This window comes from Trichechus manatus, unplaced genomic scaffold (genome assembly GCF_000243295.1).
Source record: "Trichechus manatus latirostris isolate Lorelei unplaced genomic scaffold, TriManLat1.0 scaffold00110, whole genome shotgun sequence".
In the NCBI taxonomy this organism is placed as follows: Eukaryota; Metazoa; Chordata; class Mammalia; order Sirenia; family Trichechidae; genus Trichechus; species Trichechus manatus.
Window position 1 is genome coordinate 1,626,505 of NW_004444046.1, and position 17,160 is coordinate 1,643,664.

The following is a 17,160-nucleotide window of genomic DNA, read 5'->3' on the forward strand; positions in this document are numbered from 1 at the left end:
GGTTTCAGGATTGTTGCATTCTCTGTTTGGCTTAGTTTTTCGGATCTTTGCTGTGGAGGGACGGCATGGTGCTTCTGCCTAGAGCGCCATCTTGCTGGAACTCCTAGTTCAAGCATTCTTAAATGACCAGTCTGTACATTCCACAGAGCATAGTTGGGAGTTTGAGTCAATCTTACCTCAATCTTATAGACTAGGAAGACTTCAGTTGTCATCTGAGTAAAATTTAAAAGTACTTACTTGTCTGTTGAGTCTTCTTTGTTTTTCTTATCGAGTAGAGAATGTTCTATTGGGTCTAAACATAATTCTTCCTTAGAAAGTAAAGGAATTGTCCTTATGCTTTTCTCCTGAATTTCACTTTCCATTAAGGTAGTATCTCTTTTTGGAAGGGAAATACAATTTTCAATTTGCCAGTGCTTTGCCTGAAAAAGAAACAAAGAGATCTGTTTTACTTTTCATCAAATACTCATTAAGTGTCTACTTTGTGTAGTCTACTAATTGAAATCCTGAGGACACAAAAAATGAATAAGATATAATTCCTGGTCTCAAAGACCTTCCGCCTTTCAGGGACCTATACATTTAACTTTAGTAAATGTAGAAGGTGATAAGAGACATAAAAGACTGAAAAATTCTCTGAAGAGGTAATAACGTACTGCAAAAAAAATTTACCACTTCACTTTAAAATCCTGAATGGCAAGATGTATGTTTACTGAAAAGAAAAAGAAACATATCGAAAAATTGGCAGAGTGAATTTTTCCTACAACTATTTTCTTTGCATCTCACCTCCTAAAATCAAAAAGAAACATTCATCTTCAAAAGCCAGTCCAAACATTTAGCATCTTTTCCAGAAAATATATGTTATATGATCACTTTCATGTATCTTGGCTACAATTCTTAATATGCATCCATCTAACAAAAGCTCACCATTGATAATCTATTTTATGTTTTAAATAGAGAACCCATTTCCTTGTGTTGTATCAATTCACATTGGTCACACAGGAATGCACCTGAGAACATTTTGTTGTTGTTGTGTGCTGTGCAGTCAGTTCTGACTCATTGTGACACTATAGCACAGAGTAGAACTTCTCCACAGGGTTTTGTAGGCTGAAATCTTTACAGGAATAGATCACCAGGTCTTTTCCCCCATGGAGTGGCTGGTGGGTTTGGACCAGTGACTTTTCAGTTAGCAGCTGGGCGCTTAACCACTGAGCCATCGGGGCCCAAGAACATAGCCTGTGTGATATGAACATTGGATGTCCCAGGGATATTTAACTGGCCTACAAACTGATCAGCCTTTCCATCAGAGTTTGCAAAGTAAAATGCCTACAGGGCCAGATAGTGTAGATGAGTGAATTGGGCTTCATATAAGATGATATATAGCAAATGAAATTCAGCATCAGAGTTGACAGGCAAAAGGCAAAAGGGGGAACTGCAGTGAACTAGAGAGAACCTATTTAATGTAAAGGGGGCCATAGTTACTATATGGGAATGGCGTATGTTCTTTTTCAAGAGAAGTCAGAAATATGGATCTTTTTGTAAAATCTCTTGATGTTTAAATGTGGTCAACTAAATCAAATTTTAAAAACTGGGTAAATAGGCACAAAGGCACTGGCCATCATACCAATCAGACGAGGATGAGTGGAGCTGCCAGGACTCAAGCTCTACTCAACACAAAAGTGGTTAGTGCTTTAATAGGGGCCAGATAGTGCAGGTTTCATCTAATTTCTTTTTATCCCACAAACATCTGACAGTTTTCTGGGATAAATGTGTGTCTATGGATAACTCAATCCCAGCCCTATTTCTCTAACTCTAGAAATAGACACACTACAGCACTTAATTTTAAAAATCTAACTGGAACCCAGCCTAAGATCAATAGCTATGTTATAAAAGTGCTTCACAGTTCTTTTGAAAATAAAACTTCTTTCATAAAATAATGGAATCACATTAGATTAAATTTTAAATACTTTAAACAGACTTCATGCAATTGGAAAATTAAATTAACTTAGAAAATTAAAATACGTTACTGCTTTTTATCCTGATTTTTCTCTTTTCCCTGTTTTTTATAACTGCTAGACTAAAAGTCGAATCATTCAAATACAGGGCAGGAGTACAAAGATACAAATTTGTACTAAGGTACAAATCAAAGTTGTTCAATAAAACTCATTCTGATTCTAGTTATATTTACTAATTGGACACCTTCCCTGTCCTATTTACATATTTCTGTTTCCTGGAACTTGCCAGTCTTTCTGTGAAAGGGTGTCACTTCATACACACCATGAGAAGGACATTCACTGCTGCTTTCAGCTATCTGATAATTTATTCTCTTCTCTTCTCTCCTATAACTTTCCCTCCTTCCTGCTCTCTTTCCCTCTGTCTCACACCCATATTGAAGGCAGCTTGGTAAAAGTGAATGCTTTAAAAAAAGGTTCAAGCAGAAGGGACTAGAAAACCCAGCTGTCCCCAGCTTTGCCCAGCCTTTAGTTTTTAAAACTGCCCAAATCTGGTGGATCTTTTCCTGTCTTTAAAAGGAAGGGAAAAAAAACTATTTTCATGCCAACTTTTTGGGGTTGAAGTCCTTCAAAGAAAGAGAGAGAGACTTTACAAAAACAACTAATGAAAAATATCAAAAGCAGGCTGTGGCTAGGCACTGTTGAGTTGGTTCGACTCATAGTGACCCTATGTACAACAGAATGAAACACTGCTCAGTCCTGTGCCATCCTCACAATCATTGCTGTGTTTGAGCCCATTGCTATGGTCACTGTGTCAGTCCATTTCCTTGAGGGTTTTCCTCTTTTTTGCTGACCCTTTACTTTATGAGCATGATGTCCTTCTCCAAGGACTGGTCCCTCCTAATAACATGTCCAAAGTATGTGAGATGAAATCTTGCCATTCAAGCTTCTAAGGAGCATTCTGGCTGTACTTCTTCCAAGACAGATTTGATGTTCATTCATCTGGCAGCCCATGGTATATTCAATATTCTTCACCAACACAATAATTTAAAGGCATCAATTTTTCTTCAGTCTTCCTTATTCATTGTCCAGCTTTCACATGCATATGAGGAAATTGAAAATATCACGGATTGGTTCAGGAACCCCTTAGTCCTCAAGGTGACATCTTTGCTTTTTAATACTTTAAAGAGGTCTTTTGCAGCAAATTTGTCCAATGTAATATGTCATTTGATTTCTTGACTGCTTCCATAAGCATTCATTGTGGATCCAAGTAAAATGAAATCCTCAACAACTTCAATCTTTTCTCTGTTTATCGTGATGTTGCTCATTGGTCCAGTTGTGAGGAGCTTTGTCTTCTTATGTTGAGGTGTAATCCATACTGAAGGCTGTGGTCTGATCTCACCAGGCCTCTTTGCTTTCAGCAAGCAGGTTATGTCATCTGCATGTCGGAGGTTGTTAATGACTCTTCTTCCAATCCCGATGTCATGTTCTTCTTCATATAGTTCAGCTTCTCAAATTATCTGCTCAGCATACATATTTAATAAGTATGGTGAAAGAATACAACCCTGATGCACACCTTTCCTGATTTTAAACCATAAAGTACCCCCTTGTTCTGTTTGAACGACTGCCTCAAATGAAACTGTGCTCAGGTTCCTCATGAGCACAATTAAGTGTTCTGGAATTCCCATTCTTTGAAATCATATCCATAATTTGTTATGATCCATACAGTTCAATGCCTTTGCACAGTCAATAAAACTCAGGTAAACATCTTTCTGGTATTCTCTGCTTTCAGCCAAGATCTATCTGATATCAGTAACAATATGCTTCATTCCACGTCCTTTTCTGGATCCAGCTTGAATTTCTGGCAGTTCCCTTTTGACATACTGCTGCTACCATTTTTTAACTATTTTTAGTAAAATTTTACTTCTGTGTGATGTTAATGATAATGTTCAATAATTTCTGCGTTCTGTTGGATCACCTTTCTTTCGAATGGGCACAAATATGGATCTATTCTAGTCAGTTGGCCAGGTAGCTCTCTCCTAAATTTCTTGTCATAGACGAGTGAGCGCTTCCAGCATTGCATCGTTTGTTGAAACATACCAATTGGTATTCCATCAATTCCTGGAGCCTTGTTTTTCACCAATGCCTGCTACTTGGATTTCTTCCTTCAATACCTTTGATTCTTGATAATATGTTATCTCCTGAAATGGCTGAGCATTGACCAATTATTTTTGGTACAGTGACTCTATGTATTCCTTTCATCTTCTTTTGATGCTTCCTGTGTCCTTCAATATTTTGCCCATAGAATCCTTCAATATTGCACCTACAGGCTTGAATTTTCTCTTCAGTTCTTTCAGCCTGAGAAATGTTGAGAATATTCTTCCCTTTTGGTTTAATAACTGCAGGTCTTTGCACGTTTAATTATAATACTTTACTTTGTCTTCTCAAGCTGCCCTTTGAAATCTTCTGTTCAGTTCTTTTACTTCATCGTTTCTCCTGTTCCCTTTAGCTACTCTACATTCAAGGGCAAGTTTCAAAGTCTCTTCTGACATCCATTTTAGTCTTCTCTTTCTTTCTTGTCTTTTAAAGGACTTTTGCGTTCTTCATGTATGATGTCTTTGACGTCATTCCACAACTCATCTGGTCTTCAGTCATTAGCGTCTGCGTCAAATCTATTTCTGAGATGATCTCTAAATTCATGTGGGGTATACTCAAGGTTGTACTTTGGCTCTCATGGACTTGTTTTAATTTTCTTCAGCTTCAACTTGAACTTGCATAAGAGCAATTGCTGGTCTGTTCTGCACCTGGCCCCTGGCCTTGTTCTGACTGATGATATTGAGCTTCTCCATCAGCTCTATCCACAGATGTAGTTAATTTGATTTCTGTGTATTCCATAGGATGAGATCCAGTTGCCATTTATGTTGTTGAAAAAAGGTATTTGTAATGAAAAAGTCCTTGGTCTTGTAAATTTCTGTCATGTGATCTCTGGCATTGTTTCTATCACCAAGGCCATATTTTCCAACTACTGGTCCTTCTTCTTTGTATCCAGCTTTCACATTCCAATCACTAGTAATTATCAATGCATCTTGATTGCATGTTTGATCAATTTGACTTCAGAAGTTGGTAAAAATCTTCAGTTTCTTCATCTTTGGCCTTAGTGGGTGGTGCGTAAATTTGAAGAACAGTCATATTAACTGTTCTTCCTTGTGGGTGTATGGATATTATCCTATCACTGACAGTGCTGTAATTCAGGACAGATCTTGCAAAGTTCTTTTTAATAATAAATGAGACGACATTCCTCTTCCATTTGTCATTTCTGGCATAGTAGACCATATGATTGTCCAATTCAAAATGGCCAATACTAGTCCATTTCAGCTCACTAATGTCTAGGATATTGATCTCTACATATTCCACTTCATTTTTAACAACTTTCAATTTTCCTAGGCTCATCAAAAGCATAAAAATGAACAATTTTGCCAAAACATATTTATAATTAAAATTTAGCCTCACGTTGTGTCTGATGGGCATAGTTTATATGACACCGGCACATAAAGTGGTCTTATTTCTTACTTCAACAACATGTCAGGGAATTTTTATACTCCAGATACCACCTACTTGATGACACTTTGTTTCTTTACTTGTCATTCAAATCTCGACTTCATCTCACCAGAGTTCTTGTTGCATTGGAGCAATGTCAGCATTGCATCAGCTTCTTCAACTACCAGAAGGAGCCTTCTAGCTTTTTTTTATCAGAATGCCAGCCATGTCTCACCCTGCCTCACCCACCAACATATACCCACACACCATTTGATATCCCACTGAGCTGCTGTTTTTCCTGACAAAGTCTAGCACTTGGCTTATTTATATAGTACAAGTAACTGATGAAGATTTTGAGTGTTATATCAAGATACATGTGTTGCCCGGCCAAACATGGGTTCCCGCCCCCTGATGTTTCATCTGTTTTCCATCCTCCTCTATACATTCTATACATTCTAAAGGGATGTATAGAATTCTTTCAACAAAAGTAGACATCATCAGAGTGACTTCACATATAGAGCAACAACAGACCTTGTCTCCCAACACTAAGAGAAGAGGTGTGTTATCACAGGATGAACGGCACCTGAGCCTAGCGAATAGAACCAAGCCAGCTGCCCAGACAGAAATTGTGGCTTTAGCCTTAACTTCATACTGCCACATCTGGAATAGCACTTGCTGAAACTGATCAGACACATTTTGTCTCCAAAAGCACAAAGGTAGCAAGGTTAATGTTCCCATGAAAACAAAAGGAAAAAAGAATAGAAATGTGAGACAATGAACACTTCTTTTCTTCAATGCCCCCCACTTCTATTTTATTTCATAGGCAGCTGTAAATCAGAGCTAAGCTTTATGAGAGAAGGGAGTTAAAAGCACAAGTTTTGAAGTGAGCTAGCCTGAGTTAAAAACTAAACTCTACCATTTACCAGCTTCTGCGAGCTCAGACAATTTACCCAAACTCTCTCTGCTTCTGTTTTCTCATCTGTAAAATGAGAATAATAAGAGTTCCTCACTCATGGGGCAATTGTGATAAATAATCCATGTAAAGACCTTAGAACAGGGTTCCAGGCACACAGGAAAAACTCAGCAAATGTTAGGTATTATTATTTTGGCAAGGTAGACCTGATAAGTAGGAAGGTTTGGTCTTTATAAAATTTTCTATATTTGTTTATTAGCTCGATTATTATTTGACATTCATAGTCATATATTTGTTTAATAATAACACGGTAATTTTATCCACATTGTAATTTTACTAAATTTTGTAACTGCGAGAATTAATATCTTTTTCTCAGAAGTCTCGGAATATTTTGAGCTGCACAGAGCCACCGTCTTTCCATGTCTCTGGTGTCTTCTGCTTGATGGAACTGCATGGCTAATGGTACAAAGGACAAGAGATGCCTGGAGCTACAGATTCAGAAATGGAACCTGTTCAGAAATGTTCAGTTGATGACTAATGAGCATTTAACAGCCGACAAGATTCACATGGAAATAAACCCAAGTTCGTACTCCATATCAAGTAAATACTGGAATAATAAAGAAGCAATATTTCTACCTGACCAAAGCTCCAAATAGGAGAAGAGCAAACATCAGTCACAGAAATGCTGCAATCTGCTGAGGAGGAAATGATCAGTGATCGGCCCCACAGCTCACACATCTCTAAGCAACTTATCCGGTCTTCATGAGGTTGAAAAGATCTGATCAGAGGAGGGGGCTGTGTGACTTTGTTCTCACTGGAATTAAGGCAGTAGTCCTGAATGAAAACAAATACCAGAATTGTAAAAGAAATCCAAATATTAAATAGTTACTGTGGCATAGCACTTGTTTTTTTTTTTAGAGTCTGATAAGGAAATGAGAAAAAGGTACACTTGGGAACAGTATCCTCTGATCCAAATGCAAAAGAAAAGTTCATGACAACAAAGGTAAAAATGGTAACAAGAGTTAGAAAAAAAAAGTTTCTAACCAATTCCACTGACATAAGTGTGGAAAGAAAAGGGAGAGGGAGAATGAAAAAAAATGTACACTGAAGTCAATTATTTAATTGAGATGAACTTAACCATGTATTAAAAAGAACTCATTTCCTTTGAGTCGATTTCAACTCATAGAGACCCTGTAGGAGAGAACAGAACTGCTCCATAGCGTTTCCAAGGCTGTCATCTTTACAGAAGCAGACTGCCACATCTTTCTCCTGCAGAGCAGCTGGTGGGTTCCAACCGTTGACCTTTTGGTTGGCAGCTGAGTGCTAAACCACTGTGCCACCAGGGCTCCTATAACCATATATAGTCAGTCATATATTATACAGTTTTATATTATTAGAAAATTGAGCTGATAATCCGTGACACAAAAGTCTCGAACTCAGGATAAAATAATGTCAGATGAAAGCCAGTACTCATTAAAATTATGTTTATGGTCTTATTTCAGATAAGATATATCTTATTAATTTATGTTCAAACAATGCTGTAGTACCTTACTGATGATACTACATTCCTAATTTAAGTGATTGGCTTGGTTATATATTAACAGAAGGTTTTCAATATTGAGAAAAAAAAATCTGTTTTTCCCCATAAATTATTTATGTCTCTGGTCATTACATGTGAATGCTTTCTTTAAAATATTCAAACTGAACATTTCTTCCTTTATTCAAGAAACAGACATGACCTTCCTAACTCATAGTTATCTGCAACAAAGGCAATCAAAAGTAATAAAGATTATGTGAGAAAATTTATATTTACCTCTATATTCCAGACTTTGACCCATCCATCAAGATCTCCTGTGACAAGGTATTGATTCAATTTATCAATAGACATAATAATGGATCCAGCTCCACTATGAGCCAAAAATTCAGCCAGAAGTTGCTTCTTAAATGTATCCCAGAATCTGACATAACCAGATCCTCCACATGATACAAGGTTAGCTCCTTCTAACATGTAAATAAAAAATCTCATTAGACAACTGTAACAAATACCAGAAACAACATCTTCAGTATCTTGCCCTAAGGAAAGTGTATAGGCATTGAAGAGTTGGGCATATCCACAATCGATTCTCAAGTCAGTCAGTCACTTCAATTCTCTGAAATATAGAATGGAGATAACCCTCTGATAACATCACTGGGTTGTGGTGTGTATTAAATGGCATAGGAAATGTAAAATGTTCTATTGAATTTAGATTCATTCCCTTTCCTTCATTCATTATTCAGATGCTATTTGGCTTTATAAAGTTAGATAGAATTCATTTGTTTCTTCAAATAAACTTATTAAACATTAATTTCAACATTCTGATAATATTCTAGTTACATAAAACTCATCTCCTTTAATAATCCGTTGGACATATACACCAAGGAAGTGAAACATCTCTTGCATAGATTTGGATAGATATAGTTATAGCAGCCTGGCTATTGATTTTTATTTCTCTATATAGCAGCATGCTTAGAGTTCAGCATGCTTAGAGCTTGTCTTTAAAATTTTTTTTATCAAGAATTCATTGTAAGCCCTATAGAACCCCCCCTTTTTTTGTTGTTCATAGGTCTAGAACTAACCTTTTCATTCTCAATTTCTATATGCTTTGTAGAGCATTTTACCTAAATGATTATCCTGTGGCAAAGTTCTTATTATTATTTGATAAATCTGTAGATGACTTTCAATTTGCTTCACAAATGTACTGCTGATTAACAATCATATCTATTTAAGGTAGAAATAATGGCGTATAGCCACTTCAGTGGAAACAATTTTGGAATACTGATAACATTAAGAATTAGTATTGAGAAAAATAGAGCAATTTCAGGATAATAGTTCATATTATGAGAATAAGTGAGTTCTAGAATATAGAAAGTTTTAAAATCTAACCATTTTAAAGTCTATCTAAATATCCCACAATGTTTCTAAAACTCTATGATGGTATATACATTTACTGGTTCTTAATGCTTAAAATTTTTATGTGAAAATAATGCGGTTTCCATCTGAAAAACAGCTTTGGGAGAACGACTATAGAAAACACAGTTCAGATATGTTTATTTCTTGTTTCAAGCATATAACACATATACATGACTAGATTCTACATTTTTTTTAAAAAGACTCTCAAATACAATTATTTTAGATGAAAGCTAAAAAAATATGCATTATTCTCAAAAGAGTTTTTTTATTTTGCGAAGATGTAGACTGAATCAACATAATGCTAAGACAGGTAATGAGAACAAAGGGGAAATAAAGAAATTGCTTATTTTATCTATATAATATTAGGTAACTACAGTAAAGCATACAGCAGCACCAATGTCAACACATGCATCAGCAGAAGATCTAACCAGGACCCTGACTTTTTCTGGAAAGTACACACACACACACGCACACACATACAAAGTACCAAGACAGAGAGCAGGCAACTCTTGTCCTGGGATCAGCAGTTATCTCAAAGTATGCTATTGCTCCATCCCTAAGCTCCTCACCATTTTCTCTTAGCTCATTTGACACCAGGTGCCTGTACCATCAATCTCAGACTCTACTCTTCTGCCTTGTATATCAGGAGTCCATTTCTCTCTATGCCCTCTGCCCTACTGAAACCTCTTCATGCCATGGCTGGGACACCAACTCCAATTGCTGCCCATGTCAATAGTTTGCCAGATTTGTGGCACAGTGGTTAAGCACTCAGCTTCTAACCAAAACGTGGGCAATTCAAACCCACAAGCCACTCTGCGGAAGAAAGATGTGGCAATCTGCTTCCATAAAGATGATAGCCTTGGAAACCCTATGGGGCAGTTCTACTCTGTCCTGTATGCTCAGAATCAACTAGATGGCAAGGGGTTGGTTTATTTTTAGTTTAATTTTCACATATGCAGCACTGTACAAACCGGTAGTAAAATTTAGTCTGACTCCTATCCTGCCCCACCTTTTCATCCCCAGCCTCTGGCCTTGGCCTCCCATGACCCAGTACTAACTATTAAGTAGAAGTTATGTCAAACTCTACAAGACCTAGAGAGAAGTATATTGAACTTTCTTTATTGCTCCCTTTTCCAATATTTTACACTATATCAAAGCAGTCTACAATCAAAATATAAATATATATTTTACCTGTCACTGCAATGTTTTTTCTTGCTTCAAGCAAGCAAAGCCTCGTAACAGCATTATTGCCCTCAGTGTCAACCTCAGATGGGTAGGCTCTGAGGGTGGCCTGGTCTGCAGTGGGGGTGGGGGAGCTGTTCCTGTCAGCACTGAGAAGCTTATGAGGCTCTGCATCTGTGCGGGAGACAAAGCCAAGTGTCTTAATGATGAGAAACATCTGCTTTTCAAGCTATTGCCTATTAAAAACAGCAAGTCTGCCTCCATCACTTTCTTGGATGACTCCATCAAGTTTCATAATAGATTTCCAATCAACAATATCCATCAAGCCTCTGTAGTATTCTGTTCATTTCCTCAACCCCATCCTGAAGGATCATTTGATTTCATTTTCATTTTGCATATTCCATTCACATGATTTCCCTTGATATGAATTAATAGGAACTTCATTTTGTAGTCACTGCTAACATCTTAGAAATCCTGATGTGCTCAAGACAAATGCAATTCTAATATCATGGCATTTTCAGCTTATTCATCATTAATATTAATCCTACAAATATTTTAATGAACATGAGACATAATAACTATTTAAATATATTAAAATGATCATTTTTTAGCAATACTATTTGTTAGTGAGTTACCCTGGAGAGGACATCAAATTATCTCATGATATCATCTCCAGGTCACACTAATGAACAATGGGGAGAGCCTTCTCAGAGTCCATGAATGCACTTACATAGTTATGTAAAAAATCTATAGAGATATTTTTAAAATTTGAAAGCAAGAAATCTATAGAATGTCTTCTTGCTTGTTTTAGAAATTTAATATTATCTACCTTTCCCTCTAATCTATTTTTCTGTGTATTTAATGGTAGCCACAATTAGGTTTGTTTAAGAGCGAGATGGCGCTCTCCTGGAGGCCAATGTAAAGGAAGACACAGAATTCCACCCTCTCTACTGAAGATTTTTGATTGTTGTAAGTTGCTGTCAAGATAGTTGATGATCCCACGTGACTCCATGCTATGGAAGGTTTAGCTGAACGCTAATGGGTGGCTCTTTGTTCACAAAGCAGGTCAGAGCTTTGTGTCTGCAGCCAGGTAATCCCTAAATCTCTTAAGTTGGTTTTCTTACTCTTTACATATTACTTCCTCAGCTGTCCAGGAAAAACTGTATCTGAGGATCAGTCCTTTCCTAAGGTCCAGTCCAGCCTCTGTGAGTTTATACAATTGAGACAACAGAATTTCACTGGGCCATGAGAAATGATATATTCATTACCCAAATAAATTAGTCTAAGGAAAAACCTACCTGAAGCTAAAACAAAATGTGAAAGGCAATTGTCAAGACATTTTGCTTAAGTATAAAATATTCATGTGCTCTGCTAAACTCCCATAAAATACAGTATACTTCCATCTAATGCTCCTCACAGGTTTCTAAAGCAAGGAATAATTTAAGATTTCCAGGTGGCATAATATTTAATACAAGCTCTAGATTGAGCCTGAGCAGCCTATTAAGTGAGTATGTGTTCGTGTTTTCCTACCAAGGGGTACCCGAGGTTCAGTCAAAGGCAATTTGGCAAGGTTTATTTGCAAAAACTAAACTGGATAAAAATGAAAGGCCTGCTCTCTGCTGTCAGTAATTCAGAAATGCTGATGTGACATAAAAAGAAAAAACAGCACACCTTGGAGAATTTGCTAAGCCAAGAAAATCTCAAGGTTCTTTTTAGTCACTTTGACAAGACAACGATATCACTAATCCCTTGTGCTTACAGCCAATCATCTATAATTTAAAGGCAAGCTTCATCAGATACATGCATAAACAACAAGACCTACTGTGTCTTGACTCAGCCCCATTATTTTCATTTCAGACTTGCACTCACCCAATTTGGATTTTAGCAGCCTCTGGTAATCAGGGTGAAGGGCATGATGAGCATTTTCCGTGCTGTTGTTCCACAGAACAATTTCTCCATCATAACTTCCTACATAAACCAGCATGGAGAAGATAAATTGTCAGAAAATTAGAAAGAAAATATGAACAACAGCGTTAGAAGAAGCTGGTATCTCAATATGTTTTTGGAGACAGGAATAAATAATGATAGTTAATATTTTTATTAAACTTCACAGCTTAAAATGACTTTCACGTACAGTATCTCATCTGATCCTCACAACATACCTGTGTAGTTGGTGTGGAAGAAACATCTGTTATATCATTTTATTTTATCATAGTAAGGCATTCAGAGTAATGGCTTTGGAGTTAAACACCTGCAATTTGAGTCCTGGTTATGCCATCTACAAGCTGTGTCACCTTGGGCAAGTTATTTAAGTCTTCTTGATGCCTCAATTTCCTCATCTATAAAACTGAGTTGATAATTGTATTTATCTCAAAGATTTGCTGCGAGGATTGCAAAGTACTTAGAATAGTATATTGTATATATATATATATATATATATATATATATAGTATATTGTAAGTACTGAAAAAGTGTTAATAGTGTTATTATCATTACTTGTTATTATTGAGCGAGGACAAGCAATTCAAGTCCTCCTAGGTCAAACCAAAGGTTTCTGTTCCCCACATCTCTGTGTGTGTGTGTGTGTGTGTGTGTGTGTGTGTGTGTGTGTGTGTGTGAGAGAGAGAGAGAGAGAGAGAGAGAGTGAGAGTGGATATGTTTGTGCATGTGTTCTCTTCATTACCTCCCTCCTGTATTTTTTATTGAATATTGCTTTCTCCAATCCTAAAATTTTCCCTACAGGAAGTCCTTCTCTACTGCTCCCCACAGAGACACAGAGAAAAGTCCAAGGACTGAAGCTAAGTCTGGCCAAGCCTGTCCTGGAGAGGAGCAATGAATGTCCAGACTGTTCCTCTTCGCAGCTCGGTGAGACAGCTCCCTACTGAGCAGAGAGTCCATATCAACTGAAGAGCAGAAGAGAAGAGATATAGTGTCTTCCTTGGAATTTGGTGAGAGGAGAGAGAAATACATCCTAAGCTCTATAGCTCTGTGGATTGTCCTGGAAAGATCAACCTATGTAACTCACAGATTGGCCGAACGGATGGATTTCATCTGTCCAAGGAGGTATCCATCTTCTCCTAGAATTTTCAAATGGTTTACTTGCAAGGTGCCTGACCAAACATTTTCACATACGACTGATGGGATGAGAATGAATGAAGAGATATTCTATTCACCAGTACTGACTCATCATCCAACTGGAAGGATGGGTAAGATGCAGTAAATTCTACAACCACAATACTGTAATAGTATTTTATGACACTTTCACAATAACAACATGCAGCCTTATACTTCACTGTTTCCATCACTTTTCATTATGTGATACTCTTTGCAAGGGTGGACTTCCAGTACCTATATAGATATAAAAGCAAACTCAGCTGCAGAGTGGCCCTATCAGAAGGTAATCAAGTAAGTCCTAAAAACAGTGGGATTTTAAATGTAGATAGATCGGTAAACCTCATATTGTATCAATTCATAGTTCATAGATATCCTGGCTCTTTTCCTATAAGTTTTCATTACTCTTAATTGATGCCATTTTTGGTTCTATAAAAAAAAATTAGGCCATCAGAACATGGATTTGATACTTTCATGGTGTAACCTGTCTTTGTAATAAATCCCCTTATTTGACTGGAAATGATACAATGTTTTCTTATTCTCTTTACTATGTCACATCAAAGCAAGTCTGTAGACCCGTTTAAGAGCTTGCATTTATAGACATTTTGTAAGTCAAGTCTTTAACGAACGTTAAACCAAACCAAAACCAAACCCATCGCGGTTGAGTCAATTCTGACCTATAGGCCAGAGTAGAACTGCTCCATAAGGTTTCAAAGGTTGTAAATCTTACGGAAGCAGACTGCCACATCTTTGTCCTGCAAGCGGCTGGTGAGTTCAAACCACCGACCTTTTGGTTAAGAGCCAAACACTTAACCACTGAGCCACCAAGACTCCTTACTAACCAACATAACTTAGGCTAAACTATGCCAAAGGGTTAATATGTTCCCATTACAAAACAGCTTGAGTGCCACAGTCCTAATGCTGCCTCTGGAAAAAAGGACAATAAAAATAAAAGCTAATATTTACTGATGACCTTACTGCATGCCAAGCACTATGAAGATTTTATGTAGCTTCACTATAAACCAAGGTATAGATATATCATAATTAGCTGATTTAGAGCTGAAATAACTTGCTCAATATCATGCAGTGGCAAGTGGTGGAACCAGGCTCTGAAGCCAGATAGCCAGGCTCCTAAGCTGATGGTCATAACCACTAATGCATCCCCATAGAAATAAGGACCAAGAGTCGCTCTAAGTGCAAGACCTGTTTCTTCAAGAACCTATTCATTTTGCAGTTGACAAAAGGCTTTTTGTTAGTTTGCTTGTTTGTTTGTTTTTGAGTGAGTCCCAACTTTCAGCACTGATTATCAAGCAAATGTTCAATTGACCTGTAGCCAGAGTTTGTGGAGGTAAAAATGCAACACATAGGATGTCATCACGGTGCTGTACTCCTCCTTTCCATTCTTCAGGCTGGATGAAAAATTGATTGAAGTTCTGGGGTCGAAACACAGTAATAGTCCTAATAAAAAGATATAGGACTTAGCTATTGTTCCAAAAGTGATACAGATATTGAGTAGCCATCATCCACTTGGGTGGTGTGATTTGAAAGGTCTGAAAGACCAAAATTGTATCCCTACCTGTCACCCATAATAACTGATATTCCCACACTGAATTTCTTTTGCATTATCTCATTGAATTCTCTGGTAAATTATGAATACTAACATCAGAAGGTTAATCACCCTTTCAAAACCATTAACACCAAACATATATTAATTTATAGGATTAGTTATCTATTACAAAGACTCTAAAGCACAGTTTCCCTAGATGGGTATCATGGAACCACTAAGAGTTTTATGATTTTAAAATAGGCATTTCTATGAACAAATAATGTTTGATACCTTAAACAAAGTTAATAAGGTTTCTTTTCATCAGAACTTCTTAGGATATTTAACATATAATGTTCCCTGTAGCATTTCCCAGTCTTTCTTGACCACAGCGTTCTTTCTTAGACAGCATCTTGCAGATCTACCATTTGTTGGAACACACTTGAAACATGATGCTCCAAAGGAATGGGATATAGGACAGATATGTTTTGAACAGAAAGAATAATTTTTAAAAGGTCAGTATCTTGGGGAAGTGATGGTCAATTTGGTGACAAGACAGAATGGAAAGAGAATGAAATGCCTGGGGGCATCAATACCACCTTGTTCTCATGATGATTTGAGCTCTGGTTACCAGCCTATGCTGAGTCTCTCGCTCCTTCTACAGCTACACAAATCTCAAAAGAGCAGTATATAACCACGAGTTTGGTAACTTCATCCTCATTCTCTCTTCACTCTCTGCAATTTTGCTTCTATCCTCACCCCTCCGAAGGTGTCTACCACTGTTACTTCTCCTCAGACTCTGAGGGGACTAGGTCTTTCCTCCTTCTTGAAACACTTTTTCTGTTTCCAGGATGTCCTGGTTCTCTTCCTGCCTCCCTGATCTCCCATTCCCTATTCTCTATCCTCCCTGCTCCATCTTTCTCTCACTCTTTGAAACATGGACATTTCCTATTGTTACTCCTCCACTTCTCTCTTTCTACTCAACTAGTTCTCTCAGAGATCCCATATGTGGCCATGAAGTCCAATCTCACTTCCACTCAAATGGCTCAAAATTTATCTTCATCCACAGCCTTTTCCAGTGTTGTATAATTTCACTTGCTAGTTGACAGTTCCACATAATGCTTCTATCAGCAACAGATCTTAACATGTGAAAAATACAAATTTGCCATCTTGCCTCCATACCAGACCTTCATCCTGAATCCCATAATTTCGTTAATAGATCAGTGTTCTAGCCTCCCAGTTGTTTTATGTGTCCCCTCCTCTGCAATGTGTTGTACATTCACTGCTCCCATATTTTAAACAGCTAGCACAAGCTTCTTATTCAGTGGTTACTACCTGTCATGGATTGAATTGTGTCCCCTCAAAATATGTTTCAGCTTGGCTAAGCCATGATTCCAAGTATTGCGTGGTTATCCTCCATTTTGTGATGTGTTGTAAATCCCAGCCTCTATATCTATGATTATTGTCCCATTTGGGAGTGAGGTGTCCGTTGTGTTAATGAGGCCGGAGTAGGTCATGTTAATGAGGTTTAGGTCACAGCCCTGATATAAGGGGAGTTTCCCTGGGGTGTGGCCTGCATCACCTTTTATCTTACAAGAGATAAATGGAGAGAGAAGTGAGCGGAGTGAAGGGGACCTCAGTACCACCAAGAAAGAAGATCCAGGAGCAGCGCGCATCTTTTGGACCTGGGTTCCCTGCACTGAGAACCTAGACCCAGAGGAAGATTGATGCTAAGACACATGGAGATTTCAAGGGATGCCGAGCCCACAGATGTGGAAAGCACACAAGGAATTTCCCTCAGAGACAGCAGACAAAGAAAGCCTTCCCCTACAGCTGGCGCCCTGAATTCAGACTTCTAGCCTCCTAAACTGTGAGAGAATAAATTTCTGTTTGTTAAAGCCATCCACTTGTGGTATTTCTGTTATAGCAGCACTAGATAACTAAGACACTACCTCATGGTTGAACAAAGGTAACATCC

General features: G+C 37.6%; 1 protein-coding gene across 1 annotated transcript in view; it reads right to left on the reverse strand.

Annotated features, from left to right (window-relative positions):
• WDR49 (WD repeat domain 49) overlaps positions 1–17,160 on the reverse strand; it is a 194,173-nt gene that overhangs the window by 49,640 nt on the left and 127,373 nt on the right. The window contains exons 9-14 of the mRNA XM_023737952.1: positions 14,967–15,097; positions 12,398–12,496; positions 10,538–10,702; positions 8,210–8,397; positions 7,033–7,230; positions 238–419 (exon numbers count right to left, since the gene is read on the reverse strand). Coding sequence (XP_023593720.1) covers positions 238–419; positions 7,033–7,230; positions 8,210–8,397; positions 10,538–10,702; positions 12,398–12,496; positions 14,967–15,097 — 963 coding nt within the window. The remainder of the gene's footprint in view (positions 1–237; positions 420–7,032; positions 7,231–8,209; positions 8,398–10,537; positions 10,703–12,397; positions 12,497–14,966; positions 15,098–17,160) is intronic.